Source organism: Condylura cristata, unplaced genomic scaffold (genome assembly GCF_000260355.1).
Source record: "Condylura cristata isolate star-nosed mole 26May11 unplaced genomic scaffold, ConCri1.0 scaffold00030, whole genome shotgun sequence".
Taxonomy (NCBI): Eukaryota; Metazoa; Chordata; class Mammalia; order Eulipotyphla; family Talpidae; genus Condylura; species Condylura cristata.
The window spans coordinates 23,984,189-24,006,321 of NW_004567131.1; the positions used below are offsets into that span (position 1 = coordinate 23,984,189).

Consider the following 22,133-nt stretch of genomic DNA (forward strand, 5'->3'; position numbering starts at 1 on the left):
GAAATGGAAAATAGCTTCATGAACAACGCTGAGCAGGGGCTAAGTTGCTGCTTCGTGGTGCAACAGCTGAGGTCTCTGTGGGTGCTTGTACTACTACAAAGAGTAGTGGGTTGCAAAGACCAAGGAAAAAGATGACTTCTACAGAGGCTTAGAAATTCCTTCTCTGCAGGTGACACTTAAACCTAATATGTAAACATTCCTGTAAGGACCAACTTTAAGAATCACATTTTAAATATTCCTGGATGTGACAATTCCAAGAAATACAATCACCTGCTCACTGATGTATTCTAGCCAGAACTTGCAGATCAGAACATTTTGGCTACGGAAGTTTTTCTGATGTCTTGAGAAGTGATGACTCAAGCAAAACTCATTCAGCTCATTTCAACATTGGCCAAATTTTCTCAGGCTTTGTTCCTATCAGAAATACTTTTCATCTTTCCAAATAATTGCTGCTGACTCACCCCATAGCAAGCTAGAGATACACATTTGCTCCCATACCTTTGGCTCCTTAATGGTCATTACTAGGCATTGACTGGGTAGAACTGAGGGTCAGCTCAGCTTCCCCCTGCCCAGTCCTTTCTCTTGTTTTGCGTTTATCTCTCTCTTTGTTTTTACCATTGCTTTTTAAACCTGGTTCCTCATATGGTAAGGTGAAATTTTCTTTATAACTGCGTTTGTGTCTTTGCCCCAAAAGTATAGTAGCCTTGGTAGACAGAGGGATTTTGCAAGTGTATTGACTGACTTATTCAGCGAGCCTAATACAAGAGAAACCCACAGGCAAAGTACATGCCCCACCCCACTCCCCACCTGCGTTACTCAGTTTTCCTTTTTACCTCTCCCTTTCTTCTTTAACTTCAGTGCTACATAAATGTCTTTCTCTAAATTAAAAACAATAACAAAAGTTGAAAATATTTGTGGCATGAAAAATTTCCTATATTGTATATTAAAACATTTAAAAATAGTTTTAAGGAGTGTCTAATATTTTAAAGTCGCATTGATAAAACATTAGTGTGATATTGATTTGTAGCTTCTTATAAATACTGGGAAAAATTGACATTGACTTCTTTGTATTCAGTGGAATTGTTAGCATTCTATTTTTGTATATGATATATTGATTATCATAAGCATATGTTAACTTTATTTGAGTAAATATATTCCAAAAGTAAAGCAAACAGAAGGATGTAGTTTTTTTGGCATATAATTATATTAAAGCATCTAAAATGAGATGTGAAACTTGACTGATTTGATTTCAATATAACTGATTCAGGTATGTGGCAGAAAAAATGGGTGGTGCAATTTCAAAAGAGAAACTTAATGAGTTCGGCTGGGAACTTCATATAAGTGAACTAAAATTTCAACTTAAATCCAATGTTATACCAATTGGACTCATCAAGAAAGGAATCTTTTACCATCGAGCTTTGCTTTTCAAGGTATTTACGGTTTTTTGCTTCATTGGCCATTTCAAACGTGTGTTCTTTATCATATTGGAATGAGCTGGTTGCCAACATGTTACAGAGTAATATTAATCCTGTCATTTAGATACACTTATCTTTGACACACATGTAGTATGCATCAGCTATACACACATGTATGTGTTTGGCTTTTTTATCCCTTGCAAATCCAAAAAATTGGCTGACCAGCTAGATTGACAAATGATCTTGTAGATTGTCAATGTATTTGCCAAACTATTAGAAACATAGTCATTCACTATTTATCATTGACTACTATAGGTCAGACCTCTTCTAGGGTCTGAGCATGCAGTTGGTATGCATATGGCGTACCAGGTGTACCTGTGCCAGACTTGCGGGCTCCAAAGTGATGTCAGGAGAGGTTCTGGAGAGAAGGTGACATATTCATGAGTATTAAGTGGTAACATAGGATTTTAACAGGTAAAGAAGGAAAACAAAATTCTAAACAGAGAAAACATTCTATGCAGAGTAACAGCAATGAGAGTTGATGGTCTACTTGAGGATGGTAGAGGAATTTGAATGGTGAGGTATTATATTTAAAGCCTGCAATATTTAAAAAGGAATGTGAGCCATTTTTCATAGCATGTGTACAACTATAGCTCCTATTACCATAACCACGGTTTTTTTTGAGTTACGTGTCAGGCACATATTAAACTATAACTGTAAAGGGCTTTAAAAATGCCAAGGTTGAAATTGTCTTCTTTTAAACACAAGAAAACTGATAATAATTTACACTAAATCAACTGGAGTTATAGTTGGAAGTTAAACCATGACTATCTGTGCCAACAACCTACCACACTGTTTCTGTGCATAGATCATTCTCATTCTCAGTCACAACACACAGTCATCACAGCTCCTTAGCAAACCACTCATTTTTCTCAGCTCACTGCAGTCTGGCCTTTGTACCCTCTCAATAAGGAGCTCATTCATGTCAGCAGGAGGCATTATCACCCTAAGGTTAAGAACATAAACTCAGGAGACAAGATACCTTCTGTTTTCTCATTAGGTCACAGTTGGGAAAATTATGTGACCTCAGTTGTGTTCTTAGTTCTATTCTCAACAAAAGATATAGCCATATCTACTTTACAGGGTTCAAATATATTTCATGGTTAAAAAGCCTTGATATGAAGAGATCAGTAAAAAATTACTTTGAAAATCAATTATGTTTTTATTTTTGTCTCTGGAATCCACTAGAATATGAATGTAAAGTTAGTATAGTAGCAATTTAATGGAGTTGGGGTAAGGAGCAGGTTAGGCTTCATATGTCCAAGCAATTTTCTGGCACCAGCTGGGTGTCCTGCAATTCCACGCACACTACCTGGGGAATGTGCTGGATCCCACAAGTTGAGAGCTTAGTCCTATATGATAACCAGGCACAATTCTGCTCTTCCTGCTCTGTTGCACCCATCACCACTACACAATATAAATCAACCACCCATCTTTGCCTCCATTCAGTTCCCACTGTATATCATCCACAAAGAGCAGCCTGGAAGCATGAAAAGGTTGATAGATGTGCGAGGGCTTCATGCCTGTGGAACAGCTTTTTCCCAATGACATTATCAATCTTGTGTTGATACAATGCAGTGTAACTGCCTGAAAAATGTCATCCATCCCAGCAGGAATGCAGGGATTCTGAGTCTACAGAGTATTGGAGAATTAGGTACTTTCTGACATTTTATTGACTCCTATCACAATATTCCCCATTTTACCCCTTCTCCCTTCTAAGCACTTCTGGCAAGAGTTGCCTGTTTCACCTTCACCCAAGATGGGCATTAACAAAGGGTTTGCCTTCACCCCTCTCCCTCCTCACTCTTGGTTTATCTCATGTTTTCTCCCACAGGCTCTGGCTGATAAAATTGGCGTAGGTTGCTCTCTGGTTCGAGGGGAGTATGGCAGAGCCTGGAATGAAGTTAAACTTATGAATGAATCTTGTAAAGGAGTGATTGGGGGTACCCCACCCCTTGAGGAATATATAGTTGACCTCATGTTTTCCCCAGGTGAACTGATGAAGGTAAAAAGTAGAGAGGCAGAACTTTACAAACATTTCTAAACTATCAAATGAACACAATAGGGATTCAACCAAAATTCATTTACACACTTTCTATGAAGTTAACCAATTGATTTAAATTTGTTCTTTTTAGATACACATATCCAAAATGTTCTCTCTAGGTAGGTATGATGATACCTGGATTGAACTAAATTGTGCTTCTGATTGCAGGCTTTTAGCAAAAGTTCCTTCTGATTAAGGCATATTAGATTCACGATACCTCCTGTAAAGCTTATTATTGTCAAAATTAACCCACCAAACTGTTTCCTGAGGAGCAGCCTCAGGAACCATGTATAGAATCACCCTGTTGCTGTTCCCAAGATAAACTGTGGCTGCCATTCTTCGCCCAGAATGCATCAGGAACACTTAGTTAAAAAAAAAAATAAATTCAATAGCTTTTCAATGCCTTCTGTTACCTTGTCTCACTTCATAAAGGTTACTTATTGTTTGAATATTTATAGATCATCTTAGTATTACAAATTCTTTCAAAGCCTTTTTGTTCATGTTTCTTAAAATTTATCATTAAGATCAATTTATGCCATCATAAACATAATATTTTAAATTCATAAAACTTAAAATTTAGTTTTTTGAAAGTTTAGAAATGTAGAAATAGAATGAATATTTGCTGGGTAATTGTTTTCAGTACTGAGGACAAATGCAATCATATACACACTTCAAATGGTAAGGACCTAAAATTTACTTGTATAGTCATTTTACCAGAAGGTTTTAAGTTAATTTGATTTTAGAAATTAAGGCTAAAATTCTATTGCAAAGAAAAAACACATGAAGTAACTACCAATAAATTGAACAAATGTACAAGAAAAGCCTATAATATTTTAATGAAATTAGATTAAATATAGATATCATTTTCCTTGATGGAAAACTAAGCAATATAAAGATTTCTATACTCCCCATTTTTATATATACATTTTGTATAATTTCAACTAAAATCACAACACATTTACTCTTCTGGGACTTAATGGCATGATTCAACTACACAAAAGAATACTATAATTTTTATTTATTTATTTAAAGATTTATTTATTTATGCTTACAGAGCTGGGGTACAGGCCAGAAGTGTGATTGGTGAGAAGATTCACCAGAGACAGAGTGGGGAACAGAACAGGCAGATCTACTGAAATACACTGCTGTGGGCGGGTAAGGAGAGGCCTGCCTGGCATGTGGGTCACCCTCCTGGCTGGGGATTGAACTCACTTCCGAGAGCTTCACAAGTGTGGTGATTCAACCCGTTGCGCCACCAGGGAAAGCCTTGGTGCTATAAGTTTTAAATAATTTTCAAATAAAAAAACAAATAGGAATTGTCTATCATACACCATAAATTAAAAGCATTAATAAATAATGTAGTGTGTTATAGAAATAAAAAGTTATAGTAGCTTTTCTGTTCAGAGAGGTAATGATAAGCTATTTAGGAAATGACAAAGAGAAAATTATAATCTTCTTAAAGGGAAGGTTCTCTCTACTCATGACAAAAACTAGAAGCCATGAAACATATTTTACAAATTTGGCTAGATTAAACTTCTAAATTCCTGCTTAGAAAAATGCAGCATAAACACAAAAAAAATTCAGCAAAATTAAATGTAAGGAAAATTACAAATGAGAAAAAATGTATCTAACAAAATGCTCAGATCCTTAATAAATAAAGCATTCGGCCCTACCTGATGGCGCAGCGGGTTAAAGCACAGCTCTAAGAAGCTTAAGCCACTTCTGCATGAGTTTGATCTCCCCGCCTGCCCCAGAGGTGACCACATGGTGGGCAGACCTCTCCTGACCTGCCCGCTGCTCCCCTCAGCAGTGTACTTCGTTGTTCTGCCTGTTCTGCTCCCCACTCTGTCTCTGGTGAATCCTCTCACCGCCCCTGCACCTCTGGCCTGTACCCCAGTTCTGTGTGCATAAATAAATAAATCTTTAAAATAAATAAATAAATAAAGCGTTCTATAAATCAATGAGAAAAAGGACAATCTGCTTGGAAAATGGCAGAAATGACTATTTGAATATTGATAATCTCCAAATGTCACCCACTAGTAGCTTAAGTCTTATATTTCACATTACAATTCAAACATTAAGGATTTTTTTAATAGTTTATTTTTACATTATTGTGTACTTTTTTTTCATCTCAATTGTAATCCCTGCGGGTTTCCCATCACTGAGTCACCCATGTGCCGTCACCATAGTCCTGTGCACTTCCCCCCCTCCCCTTTGATACCATTCCCCACTCCACCCCCACAAAATGTCTCTGGTATATGACTGTTCATTATTCTTATTATTTTCTCGCCTGGTCCATTATACTCCTCCTATGAGCAAAACCATCCGGTATTTTTCTTTTTCTTTCTTATCTCACTAAGCATGATCTTTTCCAGCTCCATCCAAGTTGCTGCAAAAGACATATGTTTCTTTTTTTTTTTTTTTGGTTGCTGAAAGACATATGTTTCTTTTTTTTTTTTTGGTTGCTGAGTAATATTCCATTGTGTATATGTACCACATCTTTTTAATCTAGTCATCTACTTTTGGGCATTTGGGCTGCTTGAAACATTAAGGATTTTCTTTAAGAATTATTTATTTTGGATAGGAATAACATGTTATTTGGTCAGAAATAGACCCAGATAATATGGGGTAATATTTGGACCAAGGGGATAGGAGTTAGATTCTTTAAAAATTGTGAAAACTCTCGTAATAAGGGAGATGCAAATTAAAACCACAATGAGATACCACCTCACCCCAGTGAGAATGGCACATCTTCAAACAACTAGCAACAACAAATGTTGGCGAGGATGTGGAGAAAAAGGAACTCTCCTGCACTGCTGGTGGGAATGCAAACTAGTACAACCACTATGGAAAACTGGTTGGAGGTTCCTCAAACTGCTAAACATGGAGCTTCCCTACGACCCAGCAATCCCACTCCTAGGTATCTATCCAAAAGACACAAAAACACTGATTGAAAAAGATACTTGTATCCCCATGTTTATTGCTGCTTTATTTACAATTGGAAAAACATGGAAGCAGCCCAAATGCCCAAAAGTAGATGACTGGATAAGAAAGATGTGGTACATATACACAATGGAATATTACTCAGCAACCAAAAAAGAGAAACACAGGTCTTTTGCAGCAACTTGGATGGAGCTGGAAAAGATCATGCTTAGTGAGATAAGCCAGAAAGAGAAAGAAAAATACCAGATGGTTTCACTCATAGCAGGAGTATAATGGACCAGGCGAGAAAATAACAAAAATAATGAACAACCATATACCAGAGACATTCTGTGGGGGTGGAGTGGGGAATGGGATCAAAAACGGGCTTTTACCTTGGTGTGAAGATTCCCAGATTCCCAACCCCCTTAAAGATGCCTCTGTGACAAAATAAATATGCAGTTCCCTTCCATGCTCCAAATGCATGGTTTTCCAAATGCATGGTTATTGACCTTAAAACAAAACCAAATCATTTTTAAATGCAGATTGCTATATGTATGACAAATCTTTTCATAAAATGTCAGGAAAGACTCTACTTATCTGTTCCTTCTTTGTTGTGCTTTGGACATTTTTCAAATGTCCCATCTATAAACCACACTATGCTTCTCCACTTTAAAACTGATGACATATTTACTCTCAAACTGTAGACTGTGGGACATACAAGGTTATATAAAACATTTATCTAATATTATACTTTGTCACATAAAGTGAGATCAACCAGAACCACAGGCATCTAAGTGTTCAGGATTCATTGTTATCGACACATCAAAATAATAGACATTTTGAAAAACAAGGCTGTGAAATAGCCTTTATGTCCACTCAGACCTGAAGATAAAGATATTTGGACACAGTATGAGGGGAGTTTTTAGCAGTTTTTGCACAGTGGATGGCACTGTGTGCCCAGTGTTGAATTAATAACATGGCTTTGTTACAAACTAGCGACCCCCCCCCCTCACCAAGAGCCTCAATTCTGCAGTGGTATTTCTAGGGCTTATTTTGATTTCATTCTGTCTGTTACTTTGTTTCTCTGTGTTCTGTATATGAATTAAATCACCAGGTGTTTGTCTTTCTCCTTTTGACAGCACTTAGCACAATCCCCTCCATTACCATCCCTGTTTTCATAAATGGCAATAGCTAAGTGATAGTATAGCTGTGCACATGAACATTTCATATGTACCTGTTGGTCATCTGTATGTCTTATTTTGAGAAGTATCTGCTAAAGTCTTCTGCCCATTTATTTATTGGGTTCTTTGCTTTTATTATATTGTATACTATGGAAATCTAACTAATCTGACTACTTGGAATTACTGGCTTTCCTTGAGATCAAATGGAAATAACATAAGATGTTTTAACTACCAATTATATATAATTTTTATAACAAGTAATTTCTAATCATGAGTAATTAACAAGTAACTCCAAAACAAGTATAGTAATTCATAAATATCATGTAGCATCATAAGTGGTTACAACAACACATGCATAATTACTGGATTTTCTAATGTAAACAGGAACCAGATTAGCTCCCAGAAAACTCACACACTTTCAGCAGCACAGTGGTAACAAGTCTCTAGAATAGACCCTCAGACACACTTTCTCCAAACCAGAACACTAGAACTCCAGAGGAAGTTCTAGTGACTGCAGCATTTTTTAATATAAAACAATGAACAACATTATTTTTAAAAGTTTAACAGAACCATTCATAGACTTAAATTGTAGATATATTACATAAGAAAAATTTTATCTGATATATGTAATAAAACTTAGAGTTTTGGTGTAGTCATGTATGCTATTTTGAAAGCTCATATTCCTAAAGTCAGGAATTTAAAATGAACTCCAATGCATCAAGTATTAGGCTGATAGAAATAATCATTTCTTAACCTTCTTTAAAATGTCACAGCAATCAGTTCTTACACTGTTTCACCTTTCTTCCAGATCAACCTGGGCAAGAAAAACACAAGTAAATGCTTTAGAGCCATTTTACACAATTTCATTAAATTGAGGGTGTTCTTTCACAAACAGCGTTTTTTATCATTTCTATCATGTGGAAAAGTGCAAAGTGAAATTCACAGAAATCAGAGGTAAAGAAAGCAAGCTTACATGTTTTCAGATGCTAACTGACTACAGAAGGCAAGGTTATGGTCAAAATTCAGGCTTATTTAAACTTTTATAACTGAGCCAATAGCTCAGGTCATGTCTCTTGATCCTAAGGAGATTAAAACGTCAGGAGTTTCTCGTAAGATTAACAGGTTACTTCACTCTCAGACCTCAGCGTTGCCAGCAGCAGCAGCAGCTGCGGAGGCAGCAGCAGCACATCTTCCCTACCTCTAGCTGAGTGTTATGCTAACCACTCCAAATGTTCTCCTCCAGTTTAAACAAACCCACAATTCGGTGCAGTCAACTCCAGACATCGCCCACCTTACCGACCTGCCAAGATCCCCTTCAGCTGTCAAGACGCTCCCCCTAGCTCAGGCCACCTCTCTGCAAGTGGACTTCGGCAGGGTGGAGGAGGCGAGGTAGGGAAGATTCTCAGCTACTACAGCGTTAGGGTTTTGTGCTAGAGGAGCAGAGGAGGAAGATGCTAAGCTCCGTTACCATATTCACTTGGATGCTCTTTGTCAAAAAGACCCCAGGTGTTAAATAAAATACCACATTTAAAGAACAAAAAAGGACCTAAGCTTTAACTAAAGCTATGGCTCCAAACTTTCCCATCTCCCGTTTTCCCGCGGAGAACCTGACATGGACACAGACGAGGGAGGCGGCGGGGAACCAGGCCGCCCCAGCAGAAGGGAGTGACCGCCAGGATTTTGGTCCCAGAGCCCCCAGCCAGGGGTGACAGCCCAGTTCAAACCGTCGTGCCCCGCACAAACTTCCCACTTCCCGGGCTTTGGGGACCCAATGGCTGGCGCGCACGGAGGCAGGGGGAGGGCATGGGGGCACTGACTCTGTCTTCAGGGTTCAAATGCAGATGGAACCCCTAGTTTTTTAAATCTACCCTATAAAACTAGCGCCAGGTGGCTGCCCACTTGTGGGCCCCGGCGCCGACGTGTGCAGCTGCGTGGTGCAGGAGGCGTGGTGCAGGACTCCGCTCCGGCTGGCAGTCCCGCGGTAGCCGCAGCAGCAGGGGACTTGGGGGGCAAAGAGGAAGAGGAGGATGTAGAAAGGGTGTAGGCGCCGCCGCCCAAGCTCTCACTGAATGGTTCCCTTTCCCACCTCTACCCCACATCAGGACTGAGCAGAGAGGATCGCTGGCTGAAAGAGCCTCGCTTTCGGCGCTACGAAGTGTTAGTTCTTGGTCTTGGTCTTGCTAGGACGGAGGACCCCCGGTTGCCGGGGTCACCAGGGCTGCCGCTACAGCCCTTTCCACCGCTGCGCCCCAGGGGCCGAGGATCCGCCCTCTGTACACGCTGGCCCCGGCAGGCAGCCGCGTCCCGCCACCCCAAACCCCACGTCCCCGACAAGCCCCCGCAGCCCCCGGCGGCGGCCCCGGCGAGTCAGGTTCCACCCGGCCAGCGCGCTGCGCCTAGCTCAGCCAGCTAAATCACGTCTGCCGCGATCGAGAAGTAGGCAGATCTCAGATCGCGCCCACCGACCTGGAGCCCGCCCCCACTAGCTGGCGGCGGTACCCGCCGCGCCTCGGGCGGCTTCCGGGTTGGGCGCCGGCGCGGTGACGTGTGACGCGGGGGCGGGGGACGGGCAGCTGCGCGGCGCCGCCGCGCGGGGCGCGAGAGTCGGGACTCTCCAGGCAAAGCGAGCACCGGGCGCGGAGCTCGGTTCCCTTAGCCGCAGCCTCGAGCTCTGGCTCCCACTCGGCTTCCCAGAGGTAAGGCCGCCTGTGCGCAGGCGAGCTCGGAGTGACCTCCCAGTGCTAGCTCGAAAGCCGCGACCTGAGTCTGTGGTGTGGGGAGCGTGAGACTCCCTCGAGACTTCCCTTTGTGCTCCCCAGGTGGCAAAGAAATGGGCTAGCGCAGAGGAACCCCCAGCAGCAGTGGTCAGACTAGTGAAAGAAGCTGTGGAAACGTTCCCACGTACTGGTGCCAGAGTCAGAGCTATGACACTCTAGTACTACCTGGAGACTTGGGGTTCCCTAGCAGGGCGGGAAAGGACTGGGGACGTCATCAGCTGCCTGAGACTGACCGTGAAATCGCCTTTTTGATCCCTTGGGACCCTGAACTTGAGCCTTCCACACGCTGACGTAGAAGGTAGACTTCCATCAAACACATTGGCTGTAGTTCCCACCACTTCGAACACCATCCCCAAGGGACCCTGGGGTCCTCCTGGACTGTATAGTTCTCCCACTATTTGAGCCAATCACTTAACCTCGCTGAGAGATAATCAGAGAGATGTTAAATTCTAAAATATAGCACACACTATATATACTCAAATGTGCTAAAGAAAACCTAGAGAAATAATCGATGTGTATGTATATTTGAAACACCACCAACGAAATGAAACTTTTAGATTAGCTTGTGGAATATGGGAGAATACATTATATAATACAATATATATTGACATATAAGGAACATAATCTACATGCTGTTGTATCCAAGTCAGAGGTCTTCATTGTCTTGAGAACTGTATTAATTTAGGCTTTGTCCATTTTATCTTTCCTATTCAAATTTGATTCAAACAGTGACATATTAAAACTTGGTAAAACTGAACTCAGGCTCATCTGAAATCAAAAATAGGTTTGGTGTTTTCCCCCATTTATTCATCACATATGTGTTGAGATCCTATGGGGATTCTGGACTTAAAAATGAATGAGCCACACTTCTCCTCCTTGAGGAGCTCATAGTTTAGTGGAGAAGACACAGCCATAAGTCATTTATTTTCAGTACTGTATGGTATTTTGATACTATATGCTACAGCTAGACTATAGCAATGCAGGTAAGAGAGCCACTTGAATAGCTTGTGGGATTGGGAGAAAGAAGAGAAAGTGGGTGATCAGAGCCAGAGAAGGAAGTCCCGAAATGCCCATGCTTGAGTTAAAAAGAAGTTGTGGTACATATATACACAACAAATATTACTCAGCAATCAAAAAGATAAACTCTTGGCATTGGCAGCAACGTGGGTAGAGCTGGAGAGGATCATGCTGAGTGAAATAAGTCAGAAAGAAAAACATTGGATGGTTTCACTCATAGCAGGAGGGTAAGGGATCAAGGAAAATACAAATATATTATATAGTAATTGTAATAAAGTAAAAACGAACATTAACAAACAACTATAAACCAGAGACATTCTACAGGGGAAGAGATGGAAACTGGATCAAAACTGAGACAGGAAGAGCACACGGGACTGTGGGGATGGCATAATGGAAAGTCCACGGGGATTACAACTGAGATGAAAAAATGTAGAAAATGAAAAATGATGTAAAATACATATATAAAATAAAAAATAAATAAAATTAATTTCATGCAGCATAAACACAGTATCTTTTTATTTCATTGTTCTGTTTACATGAAAAGTAGTTTAAATATTCCTTTTAAAAGTTCAAATTGTAGAGAAGAACAAGGGGAGAGCTGTCTCTCATTCCACCACCCTAAACCTGCTCCTTTCCACAAGTCCCCTTCTACCCTGTGCTATGCCCTTTCTCCTCCCCTCTACGGAGAATTAATACAGTTAATACACATCTTTAAAACACTGTCTGCTCTGTGCAGGGCACAAACAATACTCAGTACATATATCTTATTATTCATTCCATGGAACAAATACATATTGAGTATCTACTATGTGCCAAATGTGAATTACACTGATTAAAATACTGGTTCTTATGGAGCTTTCAAAACAGAAGATTATAGGGTATGTTAGATGGGAAGATAACTAAGAAGAAATTGTAAAGCCAGGGAATACGATGTGTTGGCAGGTAGTGCTAGAGATGGAATGATTGTGCAATGACCAGCAGTGACCAGTGTTTCCATCTCTTAGTCAGCCTGTGTGTCTTGGGTTAGAAGCCAGTCCTCCCTCATATCCTGCCTTCCAGTCTCCAGTCTCCACTGTCCTGAAAGCATCTTTTTTCTACTCTTCATCTAAGTAGTGGTTCATTCTTTTATTCAATATAAAGCATATCCTAACTTGTGTTATTAAATATTTTTAGCTCCTCTTCTGGTTCCATAAGTGAGTTACAAGTTTAGAGCCAGTTGGTGGAATGATGACTCTAGCTCCTGCTTTGCCTAGGTTTGATAGTGGATCAATTATACAAGATTGGATTATAAAATTGGGTTATACCATATTGCTGATCACCTTCTTTTTGAGGGCCATGTTGCAGAGGATTCAGGAGAAGATAGTAGTAGTGGTTTGAAATTGTTCTTCTCCCCGCCCCATCTTTCTTAAAAGAGAGCAAAGGAATGAAGTGTAGTCTGATTCCGGAGAAAATCAGGTCAAGTTTTGTTTCCTGTTTGGATGCTATGTGTGAAATACATATCACGATGTCCAGAATTCCTTTGTGACCTCTCCCTCCATCAAGAGCAAGGAGGGGTTTCTCAGGCTGGGCTTCCACAGAGCTACCTCAGAAGCGAAAGCCAAATTATTCCAATTTTTGGCTTGTGCTTAGGAAAATGGAACATATTAATTGGTTTTAAAGACTTTCTGAGTCAGTAAACAAAAGTGTTTTAGGTTTTTCTTTTTTCTTTTTTTTTAAGGGGGAGGAGATTTATTTATTTTACATCATTCTTCATTTTGTATGTTTTTCCATCTCGTTTGTAATCCCAGTGGGCTTCCTACCACCCATATGCCATCACCATAGTTCGATGCGCTCTTCCCTCCCCCGCCCCCACCCAGTTTTGATCCTATGTATAGCTGTTTGTTGATTTTAGTTTTTACTTTATTAAAATTGCTTTTTTCTTTTTCCTGATTCCTTACATTCCTGCTATAACTGAAACCATCTGGCATTTTCTTTTTCTTTCTGGCTTATTTCCCTTCCAGCTCCACCCATGTTGTTACAAATGGCATTCATTTATCTTTTTTGATTGCTGTGGTCCATTATGTACCACATCTTCTTGTTCCAGTCATCTATCTTTGAGCATTTGGGTTAATTTCACATCTTCCCTATTGTGAATAGAGCAGCAGTAAACATAGGGGTGCAGGTGTCCTTTTGAATTAATGTTTTTTGTCCTTTGGGTAGATACCTAGGAGTGGAATTTCTGGTTCATAGTGAAGCTCCATTTTTAACAGTTTGAGAAACTGTCAATACAGCTTTCCATTGTTCTTGGACCAGTTTGTATTCCCATCAGCAGTGCAGGAGAGTTCCATTTTCTCCACATCCTCACCAACATTTGTTGTTGCTAGTTTTTTTGTAATATGTGCTATTCTCACTGGTGTGAGATAGTATCTTATTGGGGTTTTGCAAGTGATGTTGAACAGTTTTTTCATATGATGGTTGGCCATCTGCATTTGGGAGGAGATAATTTAAAAAGAAATCCTAATCGACTTTACAGTTTTATTCTTTGAATAAATTTTTTTTCTCTGTGCTCCTTAGAAAATGCTCTAGTTTGTTTCCTAGGATATATATTTTTTTCCGAGGATATATATATTTTTTAAAGATTTATTTATTTATTCATATAGAACTGGGGTACAGGCCAGAGATGTGGAGGGTGAGAGGATTCACCAGAGATAGAATGGGGTACAGAACAGGCAGATCTATGAAGTACACCGCTAAGGGGAGCGGCGGCGGGTCAGGAAAGGTCTGCCACGCCATGTGGATCTCCTCTGGGGCAGGTGGGGATCGAACTCATGCAGAAGTGGCTTAAGCTTCTTAGTGCAGTGCTTTAACCCACTGAGCCACGAGGGAGGGCCTTCCCTAGGATATATTTAAAAAAAAAATTACTGAAAGGATAGTGTTGAATCTTTCCTTTTCCTCTGCTGTATCTACAGGACCGAAGTGACTGCAATGACTACAGATTCCCTGGGAAGTTCCTGTGTGTGTACCTGGTGGAAGAGAGGGGGAAAGAGAGGGAATGTATTTCGGGAAACATTTCCTCTGCTAAGTGCCAAAAACCAGTAATTGTTTAAGCTAAACTATTCTTAGCTATGAATGACTGAAAGATCATAACTCTGTCAGATGTTGCAGTTTTAAAAAGGGGTTCCTGCTAGCCACAAGTCTTTCTTCTGGGTAGTTTTTGATGCAGTCTAACAAAGTCAAAGGGAAACATTTAAGATAATGTGAGGCAGGACAACCTGAGGGTAAATTTAATAAGAAAAGATCAGTGTTATCTTGAAATATAACCTTATAATCACTTCAACAGGTACTGATTTTTATTCTACTTTTCTTTTCTACCTTCAGGTTTTTCTAGAAGCTCCACATGTTTTCCCAAAATATTCCTTACCATGAGAGCTGGAAAAAGGGAAGAAGGGGTGTGTGCACTGGTAGATGTGAGAGTCAGTGGTTTCTGAGTGAGGGTCGCTGTGAAGGTAACTACCTGTTGCTGTCTTCTTTTCCTCTGCTTTAAGATATGATGTGAAATTATTACTTTTAGCTCCAGAGAAATATTGTACATATATCACAACTACAGATAAAAGTAGTAAAATACACTGTTTTAGTCCATTTTTCTATTTTGAAAGCTAATTGCCTGGCTTTGCTAATGCCTTCAACCTTGCTTCTAGCCCTTTTGTGCCTGGGACCATATCTGCAGAGTTGTGTTAGCTGAGTTATATACTTCTTGCCTGTTTAGTGGATGAATAAGAAATAATAACTCTGCAAAATCCATCATTGCATGTATTGCATGGCTGTTGTTAAAAATGGGCTTCATTACATTACTTGATGTTCTGTTTGTGGAATCCTTAAGAGATTTGATATAAAGAATAATTGTGCTTCTGTTGACCAGGTTTTATAATAGAAGCATCATATTTTGTTTGGTCTTTGCAAAGACTGCTCGAAAACTCAGAGTAACCCTGTGGTTCAGCTAAAGAAGTATAGTGCCTTTCATGTACTGGCCTAATCCCTGCCCCTGTATGAGTTCAAAATCTTTCTTATATATTTCTAATTCATGTGCTTTGATAATACTGTGCGTACATTTCAAAATGGCCTTAAATTATTTTTTCTTCCAGTTTTATTGAGAAATAACATCCTTTGGTGTATAATTATAAGGTAGATGCAAGGTTTGATTTTCATATTGTGAGGTAATTACAATATAAGATCCAGCTAACATCACATTGTCACATAAACACAATAAAAAGGAAAAAAGTATCATAGAAAGAAGTTTCACCTTGTAATGAAAATTTTTAAGATTTACTTTCCAAACCGCTGACCTCTACATCACACTGCATTATTAGTAGAAGCCTCTTAATTCTTTTGGAGAGGGAAGAGCAGTTCGAGAATGTGGGATCTGGAGCCAAGTGTCTCATTTCAAATCCCCCATTCACCTCTTACTGACTTTCCATGGACAAGTTGTTTAATGTCACTAAACTTCTGGTTCCTAAGCTTTAAAATGGGGATGGTAGGGGCCCTCCCTGATGGTGCAGCGGGTTAAAGCACAGCACTAAGAAGCTTATGCCACTTCCACATGAGTTCCATCTCCACCTGCCCCAAAGGTGATCCACACGGTGGGGCAGACCTCTCCTGACCCACCCACTGCTCCCCTGGGTAGTGTGCTTCCTTGATCTGCCTCTTCTGCTCCCCTCTCTGTCTCTGGTGAATCCTCTCACCCTCTGAATCTCTGGCCTTTACCCCAATTCTATATGAATAAATAAATAAATCTTTTAAAAAAAATGGGGGTGGTAGGTTTTACTTCATAGAGTTTGTGAGGGTCAAAGGAGACAGACTGTACAGGGCTGAGCTCAGTGTCTGGCAGACTCAGTGCCCTGGACAGCACACAGCACATTCATGTCATGATTGTCATTACCAACAGTGTTTTTTTGTTGACGTTATTTACAAACATGCACATATATAAAACCATAACAAATTATGGTTTTATATTTAAGAAATTAAAATGTTTCTATCTCTTCCAGTTTATTTGAAATTCTGAGGACTTGATATATACAAGAGGCAGTTTTAAGAAATAAATTTAAAGTGTTAGCTCAAATCAAGGCAAAAGATTATACTTGATAATTAGCATAAGCCATAGATGTCTTAAATAGAACTATAGTGCTTTTTCTGCATCTGTATCTCTCTTTTACTGCACATATAAACATGTGTACTACTGATGTAGTTCTAGAACTGTTAGTGAAATGAAATGCAGAAAATTATACTTTCTTGCAATTTAAATGAAATACTGCACAGATAATTGCAGAAAGGAATTTTTCAGACAGCAAGAATAGGTGCTTGTGAGATGACAAACCAGAAACAACGCTCAATCTAATTCTGCAAGAGCACCGCTTGTGCTGAGAACACCATTTCATTGTTAAGGATACGGATGTAATTTCATGTGACAATCTGGCATCAGAATTGTCCCTGATCTTTTTTTTCCAAATAGTCCTGTAAATGTGAAAATGCAATCTAATAGGAAAAGATTAAATTTGTTCAACTTTACTTGCCAGGGTGCTGTGGTTATTATGAAGATAGTAAATGAAAAAAAAAACAGATTAAGGAAAATGCCAGGGACAGTTGTATGATATAAACACATCTAACATATAACTAATGAGAATCCTATGTGCATGATAAAGTATCTCCCAGTATACCTACTACTATAGTGATTTTATATTACTATCACATTTATCAAACAAATGTAGTAAATCTTCAGGGTTGCATAGTAATTTATGCAATATTTTGCTGTCTTTACCAAAAAATGAAATTTCATATTATAATAGGGTATTATTCAATACTGTCTAGCAAATCTTTAATTAACATAGTTAAAGTTAGCATTTTATTTTGAGTGGAATGCAGCTATCAGACCAATCTTAGTGACTTACCAGCAAATATTTAAACATTTTCTATTGTTTATAAAAAAATGATGAACATGACAGTTTACTACTGAAGGTTTCTATCTAGGTTTCTAATGATTTTCTTTTTTGCATTACATAGTACATTTTAGAGTTCATTGTGTTTTTAAAAATAACATGTTTATCTGTTTCAGTAACACACAATCTGTGATTCTTTGTTTAAATTTTATTTGATACAAAATCCAATTGTGACAAAGTATATGTTGCAGGTTTGAGGTCCAGTGACATTTTTTCCTTTCTTTTTTCAGTCTTGTACAATGATCTTTAAAGAAAGACTTAGAGAATCTTTGATCATGTGTTTCAAATCATCAGCCCAACATAGACCAGCATACTGCTTATAGATGTGCTGGTCTTTGTAGTGTGTGGACATGAACATTCTTATGTTGCCTACTTCGTGGTTATCATGTCACCATGGACAGTTCTGCTCATTCTCATTCCCTCACATTTCTCATCTGTTCCTAGAAGAGCAACTGTTATTCCATTAGAATGGTGCTCATCAATGTTCTGAATCACACTTAGAAAACCATGGTCAAGGATGAGACACAGCAGAACACTGATGTGTGATTCGAGGATCCTTCATTTCATGTATTTCCATACTAAGTCAAGATTATCGTTGCAACATGGTAGACAGTAAGACCCTGAATAAGCAGAATTAATGAATTTCTGAAGTTAGTAGTGGAGCTCAAATTACAAGTTAACATTCCAGAGCTGTAATCATCTATTTTAAACTTTTAACTTCAGACATTGTGTGAAAACTCAGTTGTGATTTAGAAGACTGATCTTTTTCCTTTGCAGTATCTGAAAATGCACTAAGGTACACCTTGGCACTTGGAAGAAACAAAGTTGTATGAACTACCCAATACTACTTAATAATTCATGTATATTAATTCAATTTAATCCTTGTAATACCTCGCAGAGGCAAATGTTGCTGTCACGTTTTAACAGACTGAAAAAACAAAAACAGATTCTAAGAGATTCTGGATAAATCTAGCTTCCTGGGTGAGATTTTGGATTGCTATTACAAAGATTGGGGTGGGGTGGGGGCGGGGGATACCATTGTTAATTGTTGTGGACTATTCTCACATTTCACTGTAAGTTTTAATTGTACTTTCCAAAACTTTTTACACTTAAAAATATGCAAGGTGTAATCACAAGTGTGAAAAGTCTTTCTTGTTCTAGAATATGCAGCCTTCTTTTCAGAGAGCATCAACTATTCAAAGACTTGGAGAGGATATACTGTTTACATATAAAGATAATCACCTTGATATGGTGTAGTTAATGAAAATTCACTCATGTCCATGCAATGCTGTAAAGTAAAAAACCTCAGAGTAATGTATGAAAGCTCACAGTGATGTTCCAAACTTTCTAGGTGCAAGGTTTTAATTCTTTTCTGGTGTTGGAGCCCTTGATGAAAAGTTTGAGGAATCTGAGTTGCTCTTTAATTTTTGCTTCTCTTCTCCAGTTTTTCCAAGTCCCTTCCTGATAGTCTTTCAAAGTCTATGAGAGCTCACTTAATATAGTCAACTTTGGGAAATAAATTACTCTCTCAGGGAAGTTGCAGATCCAATATGTGGGAAAACAAACAAACAAACAAACAAAACAAAAGAACAAAAGAAACTTCTTTTAGCAATAACTGAATGTAATCAAGTATTTTTACATCAAAGTCAGTCAGCCATGTGGTGACTTTAGTAAGGAGAACAAGAAATGTTTGTGCTCTGCGCCTACCAGAAGAAACACCAGCACCCTGGAACTCTGCAATTTCTTTATCTCTGTCTGTGTCCCAGAGGTCTCACACAATTTCTTTGATGGCCCAGGCATCTGCCCATGGGTACTTGGGTTGTTTGATTATTTAGCTATTGTAACTACTACTTCAAGGAACATGGAAATTCATGTATCCTTACAAGTTAATTGTTTTGCATACTTTGTGTAGATACAGAGGAATGGGAATGCTGGGTCAGATCTGTTTTTAATCTTTAGAGAAGCCACCATACGTTTTCCATAGTGCTTGGACCAGTCTGCTTACCCACTAACTGAATATGAGGGTTTCTTTTTTTCCATGTTCAAGCCAATGCTTGTTCTTCCTGGCCTTTTTGATATGTGAGACACCTCATTGTGGTTTTGATTCACATTACCCTCATAATTGGTGATAGTGCAAATTTTTTCATGTGACTCTTGGCCACCAGAATGTCCTTGGTAAATGTCTATTTAGCCAAGTTTTTGATTGGTTTATTTGCATTTCTTTAGTTGTTTTTGTTCAGTTGTATGTGTTCATTATAGATCATGGATAGCAGCCATTTTTTCAGATAGATAGTGTATAATATTTTCTCCCATTCAGTTGGATGTCTTTGTGTCTTACTAATATTTCTATAACTGTACGGAAGCTTTGTAGTTTAATGTAATTCCATTACATTAAAGTGTGATGAGGCTAATTGGGTGGCCTGGAAACCAGCTGCTTTTTGAGTAAAGGAGGAAGAAGTAACAGGAAATAAAATATCATTACAGATGACAAGGTCTATCAGCTCCTGCCTAACTCATCTATGAATTTAGCATTGCTACTTGAACACAATTGAGGAGCTACCACGGAAAATTCAAAGATATGTAAAACTTCGCAATTTTTCATGTTAGATTACCAGGTTCCAAATAATATAAAAATAGTGGGTGATATAGCTTCAAGTGTCAATAAAACACTATTTTGTTGCATTGTGTCAGAAAAACTTTAATTGGTTTTGGCATTTGAGTAAATCATGAAGTTGCTAGACCTCATTTATCTCCCTTTTGATTTAGAAAACAGAATATGTTTCAGAGAAAGTTTGTAATGAAAGTCAAGTCTTGATTTGGATTCTCAGTGAGTACCATACAACCACTACAGCTTACAACAAGCACTTGCACATACACTTTCAAACAACAGGAACTAATAGACATGGAAAATTGTATTTTTGTGAAAAACATCTTTGGTATGGTGAGAATCACACATTTTGTCTGATAACATATTTGTAAGGCTTTTTTCCCATCTAAGAATCGACCCCTGTTTTTCCATGTCAAGCTGTTTCACGTGAGAGCTGGCAGACAGTCTGCCTAGGTATTCTATTAACATTTACTATAACCAGTGTGTATAGAACACAGATGACTAAAGTCATTGCTTTTAAAGCCTTTTCACAATTGAATTTCCCGTGGAGAAGCAATATCCCAGGAGCATAATAGATTGTCTGCCTTCCATTTACACAAACACTTTCACAGCTAACTAATCAGTTGCAATTCTAATCTATATTTCTGATTTGTTTACATGCATCAAGCAGGCTGGCAACCTTTTGAATTTAAATGTGAGTTAATGTAAAATAAAATACAACACAAGTAAATGACAGAGAATAGCTAACAGTGGGGACCTTGTTTACACTCCACATTCTGAAAATATTTGGTTCAGCTGGCTAGGAAAACCACATGGTGGAGACAGACCGGGTGCCGACTGGGTTACTGCCTGGCTGGAACCAGGGTGGAAAAGGGATGGTGCGTGATGGGACTGTCTGTCACCTCAAGCCCGAGAAAGAACACATTTTCAGCACACATGTCATCCCTGCTTTAACAGAAGAGCCCTGATAATCCTCGCCAGGTCGTCTTGTGTGCCTGGCACTGGGCCAGAACAATATGCCAGTCTCTGAATCCTCTGCTAATACCCATCTCTTCTCTTCCATAGTCATCAGTAGAGGCAGCTGCTTTAGGAATATTTTCCTGGAGTGTATTTCTTCTCCAAGTCCTTTGTTCCTTTTGACTTTCTGGAATTATCCTCTAAAATTTCTTTCATATTTCTCCCTTCCCACCTACACTTGAAGATCTACTGAGAGGCTCTGCATTCGTGTTGTCTTGCTGCCTCTTCCAAATGGTGATTCCATGATGCACCTTAATAGCTCCTGAACAGTTGCTAAGGGCGAAGTGCTCCTTGCCTCGAGAAGCAGATACTCGTCATCCCCATCCTGCACAGAGGAGACATTTCCATGACTGTCCTGGGTGCACCTTGCAGTTTTTTGGTGTGAAAATGAAAAAGAAGGTGATGGGTGGGGGAGGTGAGGATCAAATTTAGAAAAAAATTGAATGTTAACAAAGTTTTTCTAATCATAATTACTCCTAAGGTGCAAGGTGGAAAATTATTTCATTATCTGTGTTACCACATGACCTTAAAAAAAAAAAAGCTAAAAGAATTTACTTTAGAGACCTGAGGAAGCTTTCACCTTTTCTTTTCTTTGAAAAGCACAGCTCATAAGCACACCCTCACCCTGAGAGCTCAGGGAAGGACAATGCTGCCTAGAGCTGTCAGGAGCCACCCAGGGAAGTCCCACAGGAGGCTGGTGAGGCCATGGAGCCCTGAGCTTCCTCCCAGACCCCCAACCACAGCAGGGACACTTTGCAGAAGCCCCAGTGAAGGTCAGAGGCTGAAGCTAGCTCAGATTCTTCTGGAGTTTCTCCAATTCTCAGCCCTCATGGGAGGACTAGAGCAGTTTTCCCCACCTGGCACCCTTCTAGCCCTGGCCTGACCTCTCTCCTGCTGGTGTCTGCTCTGCTGATCAGGCCTGGACAGTGCTTTCCTGCCCACGGGCCACACTGGGTGACTTCTCCACATTCCAGGTGGGTGCAAAGATCCTGTTGCTCCTACTTTCTGCTCTATGGGCTTATATCCTGAGTCCCACAAGCTTCCTTCTCCACACACCCTGGGCCTTCCTGTCCAGTCTTCCAGGCTTGGGCAGCCACTTCCCAACATATGCACCATGGAGCAG

The 22,133-nt window shown here is 39.5% G+C and overlaps 1 protein-coding gene across 2 annotated transcripts in view; it reads left to right on the plus strand.

Moving 5' to 3' along the window:
- Positions 1–3,551, plus strand: part of LOC101635111 (armadillo repeat-containing protein 3-like) — a 55,466-nt gene extending 51,915 nt beyond the window's left edge. For both annotated transcript variants that reach the window (XM_004691113.2, XM_012731271.1), the window contains exons 17-18: positions 1,268–1,430; positions 3,310–3,551. In XM_004691113.2, the coding sequence (XP_004691170.1) occupies positions 1,268–1,430; positions 3,310–3,519 (373 nt within the window). In that variant the 3' untranslated portion in view covers positions 3,520–3,551. The remainder of the gene's footprint in view (positions 1–1,267; positions 1,431–3,309) is intronic.
- The last annotated feature ends 18,582 nt before the right edge of the window (positions 3,552–22,133 follow it).